We start from the raw sequence: 18209 nt of genomic DNA, 5'->3' as shown, positions 1-18209 counted from the left end.
CTCCGCTCAACATTTCCTTCATTTCAAAAGGCAGTTTTTTCTCTTTTTCTTCCTTGCCATCGCCTTAGCGCTCACTCCAGGGGGCCATGGCACTGGCTTCTGTGAAGTATCTTGAGACATTTTTTATTGTTATCGTTGCCGTATAAATAAAACTAAATTGAATGCCTATGGTGGACTGGCGACCTGTCCAGGGTGTACTTCTCCATTTGTCCAGTGTCAGCTGGCAAAGGCTTTGGCACCCTCACAATCCTCTGAAGAATAAATCGGGTATTGCTAATAGCTGGATGGATGGATGAACTGAACTGTGACTAGGACCAATGCAGTCCCCCTCCTCACCTTCGTGGTCTTCACTTTGTTCCCAGAGATGCATGACCAGCCAGTAAGGTCAGGGAGAACTCGGCACTCCTCCCCTTCCAGACACGGCTCCATTTTACACCACCACTTCTGGTGCACAATGGAAGCTGGAGAGAGAGAAAAAAGTAGCCACAGCAGAAGGTCACTCTGTAGACTGAAGGACTTCAAAAAAAGATGAGTTGTGTGGAAAAAAAACGTCTCAATCATATGTCACACTCTTTTGGTCCTTAAAAGCTTTAGTGTCAGTGGATTCTTGTGAAAGTGACCCCACTTTGACATCTAGTACTTTCATGTCTTGTCAGAATATTTTAGTTTAAGAGAGTTAGAAGAGGAATTCAGTAATGTTACCTTCAACACAAGAGGGCAGCGCCCTTGTTGTCCCTGCCACCTGTCCTGGGAAGCAGGAACACTTGACTGTTTGAGAGCGCTCTTCAATCTTATTCTTGTTGCAGCAACGATGAGCAGCAACTACTTCACAGGTCCCCGTCCTCTCCTTTGATGACACTGAGAGAGACATTTTGTTGATAAAGATAGCAGTTTTAACAGCATGCATGTACAGGCAGCTTGGGTGACTTCTGCCTCCACTGAGTACAGGATCAAAATCAGATTGCAACACCCTCTTGGCTTTGTTAGATTAAAATGAATACAATTGTGTTTTTGTTATAGTAGGAAAGCAGCCCAATTTTTCCTTTGAATTCCTTATGAAGTAGTTTTTAATGTTACAGCACCACCCAGTGGATGAAAAGTATTGGCCCTTGGGCAACAGGCAAGAGAAAGAATACTTTCAAATGGGAAAAAAACATATCACTATGACATCACCATTTACAGTAGCATAACCTCATGTTTCAGAAAAACAGAAATGAGTACAATTAACAGCACAAAGAGGCATTTATGAGCCACATCTGATTCTGCATCATTTCACAGAAAAGAAAAGAAAAGAAATTAAATCTGGCTTTTTAGAGTTTATCGCTACTGATTCACGGTGTTGCACTTCAGCTGAACGTGTGGAGGGATGGAACAGAGCAGGAGTTCAAACTCACTACAAAACATTGGCAGAAGCAGTATGTAAATGAACAATTAAAGCAGTGCTTAAAATCAGGCTGCAATCAAAGAAAAGGCAAAACATATAATCATTCCAAACAAAAAAAAAGGTAGTTATCTATACAAGACTGCTTTTAACAGATATTTTCTTTGAATATTTCCATTTTACACTGCTTCATGCTTATGCTTCACATCTTCTGACACAAACAGCGTTTATTTACGTATATATATTTAAAGTCAGTAGGCAGTTCTCAGAATATATTATGTTACAAGACTTTGAAAATGTTTGGAACAACGAGACCAATCTAGTGTAGACTATACAGAAAGAATAAAATGCAGCTTAAAAATCAATTATTCATCAAGTATTTCAACAAGAATGTCATAGTCACTGTGGGGCTTTTCTTCATATGCCTTCCTTTCTATACTTTGCAGTCATACAAAGCTATGAGACCTGAAATATCCTCTGAAATGTACATTTGTTTGTCTTAAGAAGCATACTCAGTCTCAGGATCATGTTGCTTTAAAGGAGCTCCCCACCAGGCCAACAGATCAGTGACCAGGAACCATAATGAGCCCCCCTGGGTGTGTGAGTGGTCTGGCTACATCTGACACTCACCCGTCTGTCCTCGGGAGCTTTGGTTGCCACTGGAGACTTGCTGGATGCAAAGATTTACTGTGCAGAGCAATAGGATGCCCCAGTGTAACTGATGTGTCACTGAGTTCATCTTCATCTCGCCTGCACAGGAAAAGACAGACTCATGCAAACTTTAAGAGATTGTGGCAAATAGTTTTTTCCCAAACTTTGTTTCCTTAAAGTTAAAAAATAAAACAGGATGTGTTGCTTGTGCCATTGTTGGGCTACATGTGTTTGCCCCCTTATTACTGTCATATCAGCAAGGTAAGTCATAGCAAGTCAAACACACGCCAGTAAAAGCCTAATCGGGGGCAGCGTAATGAGCGGACAGCAGTGGGTCATCACCCTGATTTTTGAGTCATATCACTCTTTCAGCTGTGTTCATGCCTGTGTGTGGAGTTAAACTCTCCATCCAAAACAAGTTGTATTCCAGATGAGTCACAGCAAAACTGGGACATGGATTTTTATGCCAAATCACACAAATGAATAATTCAAAGCACTGATGACATGAATAAACAGTGCCTGAGGCATTTTTTATTAATCTCATACCAGGTTTGAAGCAGTAAATAACCTAGATACCTTGTTATTTGAATGTATTTTTTAAGTTTAAGGTTTATTCATTAGAATTGTTCTTAAAAAAACATTACTACATTACTAAAGTAGATAATTTCTTTTTTGTGGACTGACTCCTTAGTTAAACTCCATTTGTTCCACATTGAGCATTGCATTTTTACACATGCACTCCATTTGATTTATTATCTGTTAACTATTTTTTCTTGCACGAGTCAAACAGTCAGTTTCATTACTGTGTTATAGGTTACTAGAAGTATTCAAAAGGTAATGTGCACATAATTTTCTCCTGCGTGTAATCAGACTCCTGACAGTGTGCGAAGATTAATTTTCTCCACTTACTTGTGCTCGGGTTATTGATGTGCATGATAAGCAGATGCAGGAGTCCCCATCAGCGTTTGCGTAAACATCACGCACGCCGCGGCGTTTCACGAGGAATGCAAAAGTTTCCGCAAATGTTTTTCTTCACTTTCTGAAGTTTTCCGCCTCGTCTGAGTAAAAATCGCGAGACCACCCGTCTGCTGCTGATGGAGACACAAGACCAACACGTCAGCCTGGAGACAAACCCGCACCTTCACACACCAGATCCTCTCACACAGGATGTGGAGCGAGAGATGAGCTGGTCCCTAAACACAGCGGGACAAGCCTGTCCGCCTTATCCGTCAGGGAAATTAAAACTTAATCAAGACAGAAACCATCTGTCTTCCGGACAATAAGCGGCCACTTTCATTAGCGCCTTAAGAGGCTTAAAGAGAGTATTGACATCCTGTCTCGCATTGGACACATATCACGGACTTGGATCAGAACACACACAGCCGTGCGGCTTTTCCGGGTTATTTCTCAGCTTTCTATTTTAGAAAACGTTTTATTTATAGAGCCAAGGCCAACACTGTGAAACCTAAAACAGCACATGCAAACAGTTTTGCTCAAAAAAAGATTCAATATGCTTTGTCGCGTCAAAATTCACATTCTCACGAGTAAGAGTTCAGTTAATAAAGGCTTGTCAGAAGATAACAGTGTGGCCCCACATTTTGAAAGGCAGACTTAGCAGAATAACAATGGCTTACATCAAGCACTATCACTTATGGTGTATGAAGGTCACTTTATCCGGAAAAAAGACTACATTACTCTTGAGATTCCCTCATTTCTGACATCTGTTGCCATAGCAACAATGACGGTCACAAGGGAATAATCATAAAATTGATAAATTCCCACATTTTGTACGCAAGCCATGATTATGTCTTTAGGTAATTCTGCAATTTCCCAAAGTAAATATTTGAAAAGATACATCACTGCATGTAAGTTTAGAAAATCTTTTACCAAGAGGACTACAAGTTGGAGTTCTCAAACTGTTACCACTTCCATCTCTTGCCCATATGTGGTCACATTTAGCTGCGAAGAGGATCATAAAGACCCTTTTAAGCTGCAGAGCTTCCCATTCTCTTCCACCCATTCTTCCCAACCACTCTGAGGTTTGTTTCAATGCCATACTGTATCCTTGTTTACTCTCAGGCTGTGGTAAATATGCACCGACCCCAAATCCCAGCTTCAGTGTCGTGTTTTTACAGTCAAACTTCAGGATCAACCTCTAAAATCATATCTCATTCCATTTCTAATCCTCATAACCAGAAATGTAACATATGGGGTTCACTGCAAATAAAAAGAAACACTTTCTGAATGAGTTTTAACATTAAAACACATCTTTATTATCATCACTAGTTACCCATAAAACCAACTGCATGAGATTAAAACGCATTGCTGAATGTATCTGAAAGCATTACAATTAATTTACTCTCAGAAATTCAACAAAGAAGGGTGGTCCAATTTAACATGGGGTCAGATTTCAGCCCAATACCAGCTTGTTAATTGCTGCATCTTTACAGAATTTTAAAACCCGAGAACTCTAAATCAAATGTGTAGAGATTTACATATTAACTGAATAATATCTCAACCCTCAACACTGATCCCCAAAGATTTAGTTAAGATTCCTCCAATGCCGAACTTCTGGTCTCACATTACTGAATCACGGCCACAGTCAGATATTTATCCTCAGACTAAATTTTTTATTTAGTTCTCTGAGCAGGCGCACAATTTGACATTTATTTCATGTCCACGTGCCTCTTGTTTGTAAAGCTTCCTCATGCTGTGGGTAGAATCCACTTTAATATAATAATCCACTTTAATATAGCTTAAAAAAAAACTGCACTGCTGCTTCTAAATCAAACTACAACAGAACACCTTCTCATGATAATAAAACTTTTATTATAGTCGAGTGCACATAATTATTCTCAACTGAGGGGTAAATGTGTACACTACAGGTCAGCATGGGACAAAAGCACAAACAATGTTACAACTAGAAAAAAAACAACGTTATTAAAGGATTCCATATTCATACAACATCCTATCTCACATGAGTCCTCACTAATCTTATTTACATTATAATATCAAATGCGTTTCATCACACCGACTTTGCGTTCGGATGCGTCGGTGCTGTTTATTTCATGCTTAAGCAGTGAAATTGAGCTTGAAGAGAACCGTCTGGGGCGTGGTGACGTCGGCCACAGCTATTTCCTGGCCATCTGACAATCCCAGCTCTGCGGGAGAGCAAAACACATACAGTAGTTCCCAATGTGCTGCCACACGTGCGCCCCGAGCTGGTCGGAACTGATTGGGAGCGCTTGATTCACAGCTTTAAAAAAGAAATTACCTTTTAAAGTTTTGCAGAGGTTTGGCCTGGTGCGTTCTTCGATGGATTTAACAGACTGGAATAAAAGGAGAGCAAAGATCAAATGGTTGTTTATAACAAAAAACATCGGGCAGAATGTGTTCTCAGGGGTTAGATATAGTACCTGCAGATACAGCGTCTTATTCTTTCCTTCCAGTGTTGTCGTGATAGCTGGAGATTTCATTTGCCTGGAGAGGAATTACACACAATCTTAACATGATCGCTGACACTTTTCTGCTGTGTCATTGGGAAATGTTGATTTCTGAGCACTCACAGTGAGGAGTTCTCCGTCAGGTACTCTAAAACCTCCTGTAATTTGGCGGAAGGAGGGAACTGGAGATCCTGAGGTACTTGGCTGCATGCTGAACAATTTTCCTGACAATGGAGAATAATTTGGATGATTCTCGGCAAAAGCCAATTGTTCGTGAGACTGCAGGCAAAATCGTGAAAAGGGAAACAAACCTTTCTCTCGGCTTCAAACGTGTAGGTGTACAGTCCGTCCACGTCGTTAAACACCAGGTAATTGTTTAAAGGAATATACGCACTGAAAAGGAAAATGGAATCAGAAGACGACTGGAAATCAAACGGTTTAAAATGCATTTCTCCTACCAACCTTGTAGCAATTTTAAACACTTCTGTTGCACAGGCAGCTGTGGAGAAGAAAAGCCAAAGTCAGTAAACTGCGTGAATTTCATAAATGCTTTAGGATAATCTGAATTGTTTGTACTGAACACAAATTATCTTATTGGTCTTTTTTCCTCACTCAGAAAATGAACTGATCATTGCTTCTGAAGCACAAAGTAGATCTTTAGTTATCGCCATTGATTCTACCTTTAACGCTATCTGAAACTCCCAGAAACAGAGAATTAACCACTTGTTGTTAATGTTGACGTCTTTGTTTCCCTCCAGGAAAAGGTCACGTGACTCAGGGAAGGAATCAAAAATCCAAGACCAGAAACAGTAAGCTTGTAAACATCCATCCATCCATTTTAGGCGTTCCGAAGCCAGAAGGGCCATATAATCCCTCCAGCGAGTCCTGAGTCTGCCCCGGGGGCTCATACAAGTAAGATGTGCCCGGAAAACCTCCAAAGGGAGGCGAGCAGGAGGCAACCTGACCAGATGCCTGAACCACCTCAGCTGAGTCCTTTTGATGCGGAGGAGCAGCTGCTCTGCTCCGAGCTCTGTCCGGGTGGCCCCCCCCATTCAGCAGCTTGTGATCCAAAAGATCAATCTCTCCCTTATATTTCAGCACAGATCCCCCCCCCCCCCCAAAAAAAACCCAAAAGTTTCATACCGGCAATAACAGCATTCGTCGACGCCACAGCGGGAATGATCCTCTTCACAACTCCTGTGACACAAGAAAACACAAACAACATGAACTCCATCACTTCTGCCGAAAGAATAAATAAGGCGTCTACGTGGTGCGAAAACTGAGCGCTGAATAAATTCACAGCTTCACCTTGAGTGAGTCTGTAGGTCACTCCAGTGATGTTAAACTCTGCTGCTCTTTCTTGGGATCTTTCAAACACCCACTGGATGTGTTCCGGATGGTCTCCATCTAAACTCGTATCTAGTCGAGGAGAAGACCCGAGCCGTCAAACGTTATTCTAACACACTCAAGACGATGTGACTGGATGTGAATATTCAAGCGTACCTCCAAATGGCTTCTCTTTGGGCCACAGCAAGATTCTGGCATATTCAATGCAGTGTTCCGGCAGCCTCGGCATTGATGCGATGGTGCACATGGGGAAATTTATCTGTGGATCGTAGGAGTACATTTACATTGTATTAAAGGAACGTCATAAGCCCGCTCCTTGTTTTGCTGAATGAAAGACATAAATTCAAAGCGATAGTTTGAATTATTTTCATCATTTTCTATGGAATATAACCACCGTCAGGAGACAGCTACAACGGTGCAAACCATAAAACAACCGACTCAGACTGTTAATGAAAAACTTGAGCCATCATATTCCTTTCTCAAATCAACATAATGGTAGACCTTTTCAGTCATGTATCATCCTCTGAGATAAAAAACAATTCATACATTCACATATTCAAAGAGAAGCTTGTAGATAAGCATGTGCTGAGAGGTGTGTGGCACCTGTGGTGGGTACAGCTCCAATGTACACTCAATGCATGCAGTCATGCCAGGCAGAATCACACGAGCATTTCCTTTAAAGCCCTCTGTCCCTCCATCAATGAGGGGAATGACCGAACTGGGATCCAGGACCCCGTCTTCATAGCTCAGGAGGGAAATCTAGACAAGGCAAAGTCAATCACAACTTATCTTAGATTAGAGTTAACTAAATCCCTAACTAACTAAAGGGAAAGCGGCTCGTTTTTTCCCCCCACATACCAGCATCCCGTTCATCCAGCGTCTGGCAATGATGGAGTCCAGTCCACAGGCAATGAGGTGGAACTCTACAAAGACAGAATGAATGGTTTACAATCGATGTCACCTGTGGGGTGTTTACTTTGTAAACTCCGAGAATCAGAGTTCAAGAAACACACTTACGTCTGTAGAATGACTCATCAAAGTCTTGGATCTTTTTAAAGTGACTGCATGTTATCAATAAGGAAGCAACGTAAGAGTAAAAAATATGCACTAAAACTATATCTTAAGCCCCAGTAGTTTGTAACAAGAACTGTGAAGGATACGGAACTACTTTGCATCCTGGGACACGACTATTGACAAAGTCAGCAGCCACTTCTGCCTTTGGTCTTCCAACATCTCTGGGCCTAAATGGATGCGCACAGCAAATCATTTAATTAGACAACTCATGCAAGGCTGTATGTAGTCAGATTTTATCCCCACAGGTCAGGTAAGGGTTACAGGATATTTATATGGCATCTCAAATTAGGAGGTGAAACCAACCGGAAAAGAAACTGTCTGTTGAGGTTTGACACATCGATAGTATCCATGTCCACCACATGAATGAGGCGAAACCCCGACAGGGCCTAAAACAAGACGCAACAACGTAAAGACTTGTCCAAAACAGTCTGCCCTTCAACTACATTACTGTAGCATAGATTCAAGCCATCCCCTACCAGATTTTTAAGGAGTTCACACCCAAGGCCTCCAGCACCAATGACCAGAATCTTGCAAGTTTCCAACAAAAACTGGAGAGACTGATAGACACACGGGCATGGAGATGTTTAAAGAACTGCGTTTAAGATAACCGTAACTAAACCCGAACTTGACATTGTGTCATCGCCCTGGTTTTTATTTTAACGTCACCTCGGTGCTCGGCTCAAAGTCGGGATGGGTGAAAGGGCCCGGTCTCTCCAGGAACTTCCTCACGTGATTCCAGCGGCCATCCCAGTCGCAGCCGCCGTCCCTGTGTCCACTGTCAACAGCCATTCTGGACACACACACACGCACCGCAAAAATAAAAAATAAACAAAGCGCTGAATGTGTTTGGCATTTTCCTTCAGTAAATACTTCTCTTAGCCTTTCTTCCTGTTGCCTCATCGCTATGGAAGGACAGAAGTGAAATGAGTCGGACTGTCATGGGAACACAACGCCAGATGGAGAGCATTAAATAAGAAAAGTGGCGCAGCCTTGCTTTGCGCACCCCTGTTGTGTTCCACTGTCCACAAGCATAGCTTTATGCAATTTCTTTGTGCATGGAGAAATGCAAAATACTGTCATTTCTTGAACAATATCTTTCAAATCAGTCTACATAAAGGCTGATGTCTCACAGATTGGCACTGCGGGCATCGGAAGCACAAAGAGATGACATCTGTGCCTCAGTTCCGCGCGTTGTTTGAATGGTATGTAGTGTGCGATATGTTGCATGATACACCGTTTGTGAGGCATACTGTTATTGTAGTTTGATGTTTTCCAAAAATCCATAAATATTACTGTTTGCTCCTGCACTGCAAACTGCTTTTGCCACTTTCTCACAGGAGCTGTCACACCACCGCTGTGCGGTTACACAATCCTTTCCAGCTCCTTATACTGAGTGTTCATCGGGGTGCCTACTGTGAGAGTCACTCTTTCATTCTGCACACACTATAATCTCAAAACCTGCTAAGGATGATTAAGTAGCGTGAAACTGACTCAGCTTTCCAGATATGTCTTGCAAGGAAGATGTCAGGTGCAATGCTGTAGCTCTCCCTGGATTGCATTCCACGTTGTATATTGGATACACTGTGTAACCGGATTATTTCTTACTAAAAGCTAACAGGCTTATCGAGGCTGCCTCCTAGTAAAAAATGTTTGTTTTCATGTCTCCTGGCCCAGCAGTCGCTGCCCAATGTGCAACGCAAACCTGCCGCCAGTCAGAGACCTTTATTTAGCATTCGTCACTAACTTCTCAGTCAGGTCCTCTATTCGCCTTCTTTTCTTCTCCCTGGAATAAGAGAGTAAAACAGGGTTTAAGCATGCCCGCGTGCCGTCAAAGGGTCAAAGTTTTCCGACGGTAACATGGTGTTTTCTGTCTATTGAGACTTACGGCTCCTCGGCATCCGCCATACTTTCACGGTCCCATGTCCTCGATTCTGACTGCTGCGTTCACGGGAGTCAAAGCTGCGCGGCGCGTTGGGCGAAACACGTCACACAGAGCAGGACGTGGAGGGGGAAAATAATTAAGGACAAGTATTAAAGGATATGAGCAGAAATATTCCATTAAGAGCGACAAAAATATTCATACGGCTTAAACAAATCCATTTGGCAATGTCGTCCACATTTTTTCTCATGAAATTTTGTCTTTGAAACGTTTTAAGTGGGATATAAAGGTGAAAAACCACTGCATAATCAAAAATTATGTTCCTTTACTAGACCCATCTGTCTCGTCGCCTGTAGACTGATCACATACTTGGCATATTGTCTATAAATGTAAGGAGTAGAGTTTACACTGGACATATGTTACCTTTATTACCGTCACTTTAAAAGTTGGCATTTGCAGCACCGAAGTGCAAAGTGAAAAGCTTCTCTGTTTTCCATTACGGTTTTTTAAGCACTCTATGTTTCCTCTGTATGTGACTACTTTTTATATGTTACTTTAACTCAACTAAACATGAATTGGCCAGAGTGCAACGGCAAATCTCCAAACACTTCCTCGAGACTGATCTCGCGAGAGTATGTCTTCTCATTTTGCTCTTCTGAGCTGGGTGGGGAGATCAGCTGACCTGTCAAAATATCACGCAGCGCGTGCGGGTGTTTGTTTTTGACCGCACGCTAAGGGACATGGCAGCCAAAATGGAGCTCGCTCCTCTCAGACCGTGGGATGACTTCTTCCCCGGAACGGACCGGTTCGCTAAACCAGAGTTTGGAGATTTAGCGAAGTGGAACAACAGAGTGATCAGTAATTTAATGTACTACCAGACGAATTATTTCCTCGCTGCCGTGGTGGTTTTCCTCATTGTAGGGTAAGTCCTGGCTGCTGGGTAACACAGGCAGGCTAGCATCAGTGGCTATATATGAACTCGCCCGCATACCTTTACCCACACACACCCATCCTGAACACAGACTATTTGTCTCTTTTTCTTTCTTCTGTTATTTGGATATTTAAGCCATGTTTGACTTTCAGATATTTTCTTACAAAGATATAATGGTGTAATAACAATTGCAGATATGTAATTGTCATTTTAAATTTAAAATTTTGTGCTTCCGTGCTTTATAAACTACACACAGTTAAAATGAACGTTACTGACGAGTGCTCAGTGGTCGGAGATACTACATTTAGCTCTGGAGGACCAAACAACACAGATGTTGCCATACAGGCCTTCTTATAGTCTGCTTTGAACGAAGGATGATGTGGTGGAAATCATGATTATAGGCCTTTGCTGCCACCGGCCATCCGCTTATGGTTTACAGCAAAACTTTGCCACCACCAGCAGGTTGTGCTATTTGTTAAAAATTTTTTTTTTTAAAAAGCTTAAAGCTACACCCATTGACTCACACGGACAACATGTCATCTTCATGTTTTCAGCTTCCTGAATCCTTTTGGCATGTTTCTGGGAGGTGCGGTGGTGGCTCTGGTCTTCGGGGGCTCCGTCTGGGCCGGAGAAAACCAGACCACAATCAAGAACTTCAAGAGGAAGAACCCCACTCTATTCGTGATCGGTGTCATGGTGACCAGTTACTTTCTGCTGTCGCTGTGTGGCGGCGTCATGGTCTTCATCTTTGGAATCACTTTCCCATTGCTGTGTAAGTCTTTAAGTATACTGTGCAAGCTTTTTGTGCTCCCTTTGAAAAAGGTTGGAAATAGTTTCCTCCTCTTGTTTGAAAGTAAAATACTTGAGTTCAAAGCTACTATTTCATCCCCTTTAATATAAATAAAGAATAAAGAGAAAATATGATCTAACATTGCCTTGATTGAATTGGATCAGCATATATTGACAGTTACATTTCATTATGTGGATCCCCACATATTCTTTACTTTGTTTTTTGCTTCATCTGCAGTTCTTACGTTGACATTCAAAGCCACAGATCTGCTCCCCTTATTGCTCCAGGCACACTGTTGAACTGCGCAGTTTATTCATCGCACTTCAACAAAGTGGAGTGCTCACGACACATCACATATTTGTAGCTAATTGCCAGCGTTGAACAGTTAAAACTGTTAAGAGTAATGGTGACTCACGCGGGTCTGCGAACTAAGAGTTTTCCGAGGGTGAGCACACACTCGCTCATTCTGACTCACTGTAGAGAATGAACAGCGTGTTCAGTAGGTCTGAACATGTGTTCGCTTGTGCCAGAGATTTTAAAATAAAGTTAGAGATGGACCGTCAGCAGAGACATTTGCACTTGGGTGGATCATTTGCAGATCTGACATTGTGGCAAATGGACTCAGCAGTTTAATCCCATCCCAGAAGACCCGCCCGCTCCTGCTTGTGTTGACGCGTTGCTATGGGTTGTTGATGTGCACAGAACCACATTTACTAGCTGATGTCATTTACTCAGTATCTGCCCGTCATGGAAATGAAATAAATGCCTGTCCTTACACCTGCTGCTGCAGTATCACTTTTTGTTTTCTTTGTTTTTTGAAAGGCTAAAGTGGGTCATTTTTATTTTTCTCACTGGGACAACAAGAACAACTTTGTGTTTTTCTCTCAGTAATCCTGATCCATGCCTCTCTGAGACTGCGCAACATGAAGAACAGACTGGAGAACAAGTTTGAAGGGGTTGGGCTGAAGAAGACCCCGATGGGCATCATCATGGATCTCCTGGACCAGCAGGAGGAGAAAATGAACAAGATTCAGGATTTTATTGAAAGTAAGCTGAAGGAGTAAAGCTTCAGCCAAGGGAAGTTGTTGTCATACAGTATAGATTAGGATTTCTGTAGCATTTATTTCTTTTGTTTTTTGCCTCCACGTGTCACAATTTTACCCCCTACACATGTAAAGTTACTGATATTTGCATTCCCACTTTTTGGTTTACTTTACCATCTCATAATTGTATTAGTCTAAGGTATCTGAAGTGTATAGAGTGATAATAACACGACAAAGTTTGTGCAATCGTTATGTGGGTAGGATGTCGAGAGGTAGGGTGCAGTAAAAAGTTGCCAAAGGTTTGAACATTCCTGTGTCCAAAAATATCCTGAACCAAGTCATTTCTGGCTTCCTCTGGCACTGCGTTCTACACAATGACTGAGTATTTATTTTAGCGAAGTGAAGTGGAATAGCTGCAGAGATTAATCAATACAGTCAATAGCTAGCGGTTGTATTTGTTTGAAGAAAGATAAAAAAAAGCAATTTTTCCTCTAAGTTTCCTACCTCAAATTGAGTTATTTTTCATCCCACCGAACAGGTAGTCAGATACATACCTGTGCTGAGTGAACTGCTGGTTAAACAGCAAAAACTAGCACCAGGAGCTGTATGAGTGCTGACCTCAGACCAGTTTGTGGCTGGCGTGGTTGTGTGTGGTTTTATCGGCCGACTAATTAGACGGGAGTGTTGTTTTTTTTGTGTAGTTCCTGGCAACACAAGCTGAGTGTTTCTGCTCTGATTACAGCTATGCAATACCGAAAAAATGAATGGCAAGTGCAGCTTCTTTTGAACATAATGCCACGATATGTGCAAATTTGTTCATTTTGATGCGTTCGTCTTTTTATAGCCTAGCATGCGGATGGGTATGAAATGGCAGCAGAATTTAAGCACATCCTGGACTAGAAAACGTCTTGTGTTGAAGTTGAATTAAAACCGCCTGTCCTCGTGGAAAATACAAAACGAGTCTGTCACGTGTTTATTTTATACCGCAGATATTTATTTACAGATGTTTCCTGTTGCTTTTTGCACATACACATTGACTGCAGTTTGTGCATGCTATGTTCACAGATGACACATAGAAGAGAGTTTGTATGTGTTATGGATGCTATAATATATATATATTTACATTTCTATGCCACTTTTCCATCCCCGAAAAGAAAGTGATGAACTGGAAATAAGACATGGCTTTCCTCTATAAAAATAAATTTAATTTGACTTATGTTGCAAGTATTTTTTTTCTTGTGAAGTCATATATATATATATATATATATATATGTGTGTGTGTGTGTGTTTTGTTGGGCTGTTCATTATTTCTGTTTTTTTTTTTCTGTCTATGAACCAAGGAAAAGTAGTTATTTACTAATAAAAAGCTCATTTTGAGTATCTCCAACTTGTGAGCTAATATTCCAAAAGCTATTAGTTTTAAAGCTCACATCTCTGTTTACAGCTAAACCATCGGATTTCATGTTTTGTCATACCTGCGGCGCTTTTTTGAGGACTGGAAAATAATTGCAAAACAGCTAAAAGTACCGTGTGAAATGTTCCCTGAGGCATGCATCTGGTTCAGCACTGATAGCACTCCTACGGTGCTACATTCAAATAAAAAAAGAAGAGAAAGCATCCCCGGGCAAAGACTGAAAGTTTGTTTTTTTCTTAGCAAAATGCAAATGTAGAGAACAAACTTTGGCCAATGTTTTTTTTTATTATTTAAAATTAGAAACCTGCTCTATTGATCAATTTACACCACAAAACTGAATAAACTGTTGTATATTCCTTTGGACTTGATGAAATAATAATATTCTGCCGTTTTGCAGACCTTAACGTAGTGAGATAACACAGAAGTTACATAGTTCCCTCGTAATTTCTACTGTATATATTGAGTGAATAATATAAAGTATGTGCAAGATAAACAGAAACCATGGTGAGTAAACACCTGAAGTGTGTATCAGAAAAGACTTGTTTCACTTGATTCCAGGACCTTTGGGAGTGGAACCTATAAGCAGCAACAAAAGAAAAGAACAGAGTTCACTTGGATAGCTGCAACACTACATGCTGTATCAAATCATTTAGATCAATCTCAAAATACATTCCAACTTGATTGATCTCATTGTAGTAATGCATGGGTACTCACGGATTTGAGATACGCCACATTGCTCTTTTTGATCTCACTTAGGAGCTGATCACGAGGCGTAACATCGACCTTTGGGGGCACTCGTCTGCGAGGTATAGGTTTCAAAGTCTTTATCACATCGGTCAGGTTGGCTTTTTCGTCCGCCCTCCCTCCAGCGTGTGCATCCTTTACTTTGGGAGTCTTCCTCAGCTGGAAACCTGGCCTCTCATGTCTCCTGTCATCTCTTGGATCCAGCTCCAGAAATGGATCCCGTTTCTTGGGCGTCCTCTTTAACTGGATGTCCTTTATTGGGTTTGTTGGTTCGGCGCCGGGTTGTTTGGGAATGCTGTTGTGTTTGAACTTCTTCTGTGGCTCTGGCTCCTGCGTTTCTTGCCTTTCACGTGCAGCGTTCAACTCTGACGAGGGTGGGATGAGTCCATGCTCCTGAAGGACTTCTAGGGGAGGTATGTAGCCCAGCATCTCAAGTAAACCAGGGGGCAGATTAAGACTGTTTTCATACATTTGCATCATCTCCTTCTGCTCCTTTAGTTGCTGCTGCCTCTGCTCCTCCTTCCTCAGCTGCCTCTGACGGTCGAGATTTCTCGTTAGAATATTTGTCACCACCATCCTGGGCCCTGGCAGCTCAAATTGGTAGCCCATCTTTAGAAGGGTGTTGTTGGCCTTGAGCAGGCGAGAGATTTCCATCTCTGCGTGATGACCCAGCATGTGCCTCTGGTTGTGAAAACGAAGCTCTGTGAGAGTTTCATTGAACTGAAGGCAGCGGATGATTGCAACAATGCCCTTCCCAGTAATGAAATTCGACTCGATATTCAAAGTCGTAATGCTGCGATTCTCTCTTAACATGTTAGCCAGGCTGAAAGCAATGTTTTCATCGACCCCAGTGTTGGCTATACTAAATGTTTTCACATATTTATTCTTCTTCAAGCCGTTGACATAGTCCAAAAGCATCTCTTTAGGAATGTTTTCTATGTTGTTGAGGTTTACCTCAGTGATGGAGGGGTTGTTGTTATGGATCTTGTCAAGGGTCGATTCCAGGTTTGTCTCATTTCCTGACGGTCTTGATGTCATTTTTATATTATTCAGCGCCAGCTTTGGGATTTTCAGTTTGTTCACTTTTATCTGTTCTCTTTGTGGGAGCTTCTCATTTGCTTCATTTGTCTCCAGCCCCTCTGAAGCCTCTCGGGGAGGTAAGGGATCTGCACTTGTGATTTTTTCTTTGTCTTCGTCGCTTAGTATCTTGTCCTTTGGGTTTGAAAAAGGCTGATCGTTCTCTGTATTATTTCCTGCTACGTTTTCTGTGTCATGTGAGGGCTCAGCATGGTCCTCGGTATTTTCAGATTTGTTTTCGACAAGTCGCTTCACATCTTCCTCTTTTTTCACTTCAATCACTTTGTCTTCTTCAACACTCCCATCATCTTCCTCTACTATTTCCTCAATTATTTCCTCTATGATTTCTACTCCATCTTCACAGTCGTCAAACTCCCCCTCAATAAATTCCTCTATCACTTCATACACATATTGCACATCGTCTGTGTTTTCTTTGATTTCTTTTTTTTCAGCTTCCTCCTGTAAGGTTTTCTGAAAACAAAGACACAGGGCATTGGAATTTGATCTATGAATTTAAGACTTCTCATTCTGACCTAAAATTTCACACATATCCTAAACTGACTTGTATGAACCTTTGAGATGTTGAGCTCTTACCTCACTGGGTAGCAGAGTAGCAGGCACTCTTTCTTCTTCGAGCATACGCTTAGACTCTTTCTCCCAGTAGAGGTAATCTACCAGTGATCTGTGGTCGAATGTCCCAGTCGGAGGTTTCTCCGTGTGGTCCTTCTGTCTCTGTCCAACGGGTACACGTTCATCCGGGGCGATAATAACATCCATCTCACTTTGTAGCTCCTTGAGCTCCTCGGGTGAAAGCATTGCAAGGATTTCATCTTCATCAATGTCCTCCTCATTGAGATCCTCAAGATCTTTACTGTTGGACATATTAACACTCGGTAGTTTCCTTCTTCTGATATCAAGAGATGCAATAATTCCCGTCCAATCTGAAGCTCAGTATAGAGCAAACTGGGAAGCTTCTGACTTTGACGACAGCTAGAAATGGTTTGCTTCATACATGGTCTAAAATTAAACCCTGTGAACTGCATGGAAGATATTTAAAGTACAAGCAGGGGGGATGACAATCTTTTTTCAGTGCCTTCTCCCAGCTGGCCCAGCCATCAGGAATTTTGAAGGGATAGTTGGTATGACAGTTGCTTCAAGCAAAAGGAAAGTTCAGGACTGACGGCAGCAGGTGGATTGTTTTCACGGCCCTGTTGGGTGGGTGGGGTTTGTGGTAAAGACCCCACTGTAATTAGAGATTATCTCAGAGACACTCTTCAAGACATAACTATGAAGTGCTGTGTAATAGCATACCATAAGCCATAGGAGGGGGGTTGTTATTCTGTCCATGACTTTTGTCTAAACTTATTTAGATCACAGTTCAAAGGAAAGTTTCATGATAATAATAACATTCAAAAAATTCAAATGAAAACAACGACATCTAGAAAATGTGCTTTTTCACATTGCCAAGAGACAGATGAAATATGAGTGCCACCAGCAGATGTTAGCTTACCATAAAGGCTGGCATCAGGGATACAGTTTGCATGTTATGGCCCCCTATACCGAAATCTTCAAAGCCAGCTGAACTACATTATTACTCTCGAAATGATAGTATTCCATTTCTTTCTTTCATTATCTTGTTGTGGTTTCAAGTGGTGTTGTTTTAGCTATCAGTGTCTCAACTGCAGTAGTCATCTAATTTGAGACCTTCTCAAAATGGGGCCTCAGAAAAGCAACTCCAACCCTAAAAAGTTCATCACAAAATTGTATTTGGTGCATTAGCATCAGACAATTGTTTACACTGTCACTGTTTTTTCCAACCATATAACCACAGATTTTGCGATGCGGTTCCAGCTGCCGGACATATCCTGCCACTGGACTGCTAACATGGCATTTGCAAAAATTTGAAATATGTTGTGTTTTTGCTTTTCCAGGATCTACACTCATTTTTGTCTCATTGTTGGTATTTTGGAATCAGACCAGCAGAGATGTCAGTCTCAGCTATTGACTGGCAGCATACAATGCTTATCCACCACACATGATATGGAGCAACACATCCATTCTTTAGTAGAGAAAATAGTGACGAAGTAAACAAATGCCTGGTGCACAGTGAACCTTTTGATTGTTTTATCCCTCTTCTGTGGCCCTGTACTATGTAGCTGTTAGATTAGGTCTACTGTCAGATTTCCTCCCTGATTTTCCAAACTGAGAGCACTGTCTGCTGTGAATCTTAGATAAATCACTGGTCACTTTTAAGCACTTCACACAATTTCACTTAAAAACAACTGAACAGCTAGAACAGCTGTTGCTTTGTTTCCCGGCACTTCAGACAGGCAAAGGTTGACATGGATACATTTGGACATAATGAACATAAAATAGTGAGTTTTAGATGTGCTTTACCTGGTTTTGCTGAAACCTGACTGTTTGCCTGTCCCAGT

The 18209-nt window shown here is 41.6% G+C and overlaps 4 protein-coding genes across 6 annotated transcripts; 1 reads left to right on the top strand and 3 right to left on the bottom strand.

Moving 5' to 3' along the window:
- Positions 1 to 273: 273 nt before the first annotated feature.
- On the bottom strand, positions 274 to 2126 carry LOC140271900 (chemokine-like protein TAFA-2). The gene is made up of 3 exons (XM_072367206.1): positions 2012 to 2126; positions 703 to 858; positions 274 to 461 (listed from the first exon to the last, which is right to left on the bottom strand). Exons 1-3 carry the CDS (start codon positions 2124 to 2126, stop codon positions 274 to 276), a joined length of 459 nt encoding a protein of 152 aa, XP_072223307.1.
- A 2712-nt stretch (positions 2127 to 4838) lies between these two features.
- LOC140272020 (NEDD8-activating enzyme E1 catalytic subunit-like) lies at positions 4839 to 9878 on the bottom strand. 3 transcript variants are annotated; one of them, XM_072367325.1, is made up of 18 exons: positions 9782 to 9878; positions 9641 to 9679; positions 8563 to 8686; positions 8373 to 8453; positions 8200 to 8282; positions 7983 to 8063; positions 7840 to 7883; positions 7681 to 7745; positions 7426 to 7581; positions 6979 to 7081; positions 6784 to 6894; positions 6619 to 6672; positions 5938 to 5974; positions 5787 to 5868; positions 5599 to 5699; positions 5449 to 5512; positions 5307 to 5361; positions 4839 to 5193 (listed from the first exon to the last, which is right to left on the bottom strand). In XM_072367325.1, the coding sequence occupies exons 1-18, from the start codon at positions 9799 to 9801 to the stop codon at positions 5105 to 5107; spliced, it is 1389 nt and encodes a 462-aa protein (XP_072223426.1). In that variant the 5' UTR covers positions 9802 to 9878; the 3' UTR covers positions 4839 to 5104. The 3 variants fall into 3 exon arrangements, with proteins under 3 accessions (XP_072223426.1, XP_072223427.1, XP_072223425.1); XM_072367326.1 differs by lacking the exon at positions 9782 to 9878 and having other exon boundaries at positions 9617 to 9677; XM_072367324.1 differs by lacking the exons at positions 9641 to 9679; positions 9782 to 9878 and adding an exon at positions 9388 to 9608.
- Positions 9879 to 10478: 600 nt separating this feature from the next.
- LOC140271927 (PRA1 family protein 3-like) lies at positions 10479 to 13754 on the top strand. The gene is made up of 3 exons (XM_072367222.1): positions 10479 to 10697; positions 11261 to 11478; positions 12385 to 13754. The coding sequence occupies exons 1-3, from the start codon at positions 10516 to 10518 to the stop codon at positions 12558 to 12560; spliced, it is 576 nt and encodes a 191-aa protein (XP_072223323.1). The 5' UTR covers positions 10479 to 10515; the 3' UTR covers positions 12561 to 13754.
- Positions 13755 to 14228: 474 nt separating this feature from the next.
- On the bottom strand, positions 14229 to 16840 carry lmod3 (leiomodin 3 (fetal)). Its single transcript, XM_072367736.1, has 3 exons — positions 16369 to 16840; positions 14668 to 16245; positions 14229 to 14529 (listed from the first exon to the last, which is right to left on the bottom strand). The coding sequence occupies exons 1-3, from the start codon at positions 16654 to 16656 to the stop codon at positions 14482 to 14484; spliced, it is 1914 nt and encodes a 637-aa protein (XP_072223837.1). The 5' UTR covers positions 16657 to 16840; the 3' UTR covers positions 14229 to 14481.
- Positions 16841 to 18209: the final 1369 nt, after the last annotated feature.

The sequence above is a fragment of the Leuresthes tenuis genome, unplaced genomic scaffold (assembly GCF_036924035.1).
Source record: "Leuresthes tenuis unplaced genomic scaffold, fLeuTen1.0.hap1 SCAF_16, whole genome shotgun sequence".
NCBI classification, from domain to species: Eukaryota; Metazoa; Chordata; class Actinopteri; order Atheriniformes; family Atherinopsidae; genus Leuresthes; species Leuresthes tenuis.
This window is presented reverse-complemented; position numbering and strand designations above follow the sequence as displayed.

Coding starts and splice junctions, on each gene's coding strand:
- LOC140271900 (XM_072367206.1), bottom strand. CDS start 2,126: ATGAAGATGAACTCAGTGACACATCAGTTACACTGGGGCATCCTATTG. Junction 859..2,011: donor AAGCTCCCGAGGACAGACGG/GTGAGTGTCAGA, acceptor TGTCTCTCTCAG/TGTCATCAAAGGAGAGGACG. Junction 462..702: donor GCTGCCCTCTTGTGTTGAAG/GTAACATTACTG, acceptor CTCTCTCTCCAG/CTTCCATTGTGCACCAGAAG.
- LOC140272020 (XM_072367324.1), bottom strand. CDS start 9,455: ATGCAATCCAGGGAGAGCTACAGCATTGCACCTGACATCTTCCTTGCA. Junction 8,454..8,562: donor ACTTTGAGCCGAGCACCGAG/GTGACGTTAAAA, acceptor TGTGTCTATCAG/TCTCTCCAGTTTTTGTTGGA. Junction 8,283..8,372: donor GTGAACTCCTTAAAAATCTG/GTAGGGGATGGC, acceptor GTCTTGTTTTAG/GCCCTGTCGGGGTTTCGCCT.
- LOC140271927 (XM_072367222.1), top strand. CDS start 10,516: ATGGCAGCCAAAATGGAGCTCGCTCCTCTCAGACCGTGGGATGACTTC. Junction 10,698..11,260: donor GTGGTTTTCCTCATTGTAGG/GTAAGTCCTGGC, acceptor TCATGTTTTCAG/CTTCCTGAATCCTTTTGGCA. Junction 11,479..12,384: donor AATCACTTTCCCATTGCTGT/GTAAGTCTTTAA, acceptor TTTTTCTCTCAG/TAATCCTGATCCATGCCTCT.
- lmod3 (XM_072367736.1), bottom strand. CDS start 16,656: ATGTCCAACAGTAAAGATCTTGAGGATCTCAATGAGGAGGACATTGAT. Junction 16,246..16,368: donor CTACTCTGCTACCCAGTGAG/GTAAGAGCTCAA, acceptor CTTTGTTTTCAG/AAAACCTTACAGGAGGAAGC. Junction 14,530..14,667: donor ATGTGGCGTATCTCAAATCC/GTGAGTACCCAT, acceptor TGCTGCTTATAG/GTTCCACTCCCAAAGGTCCT.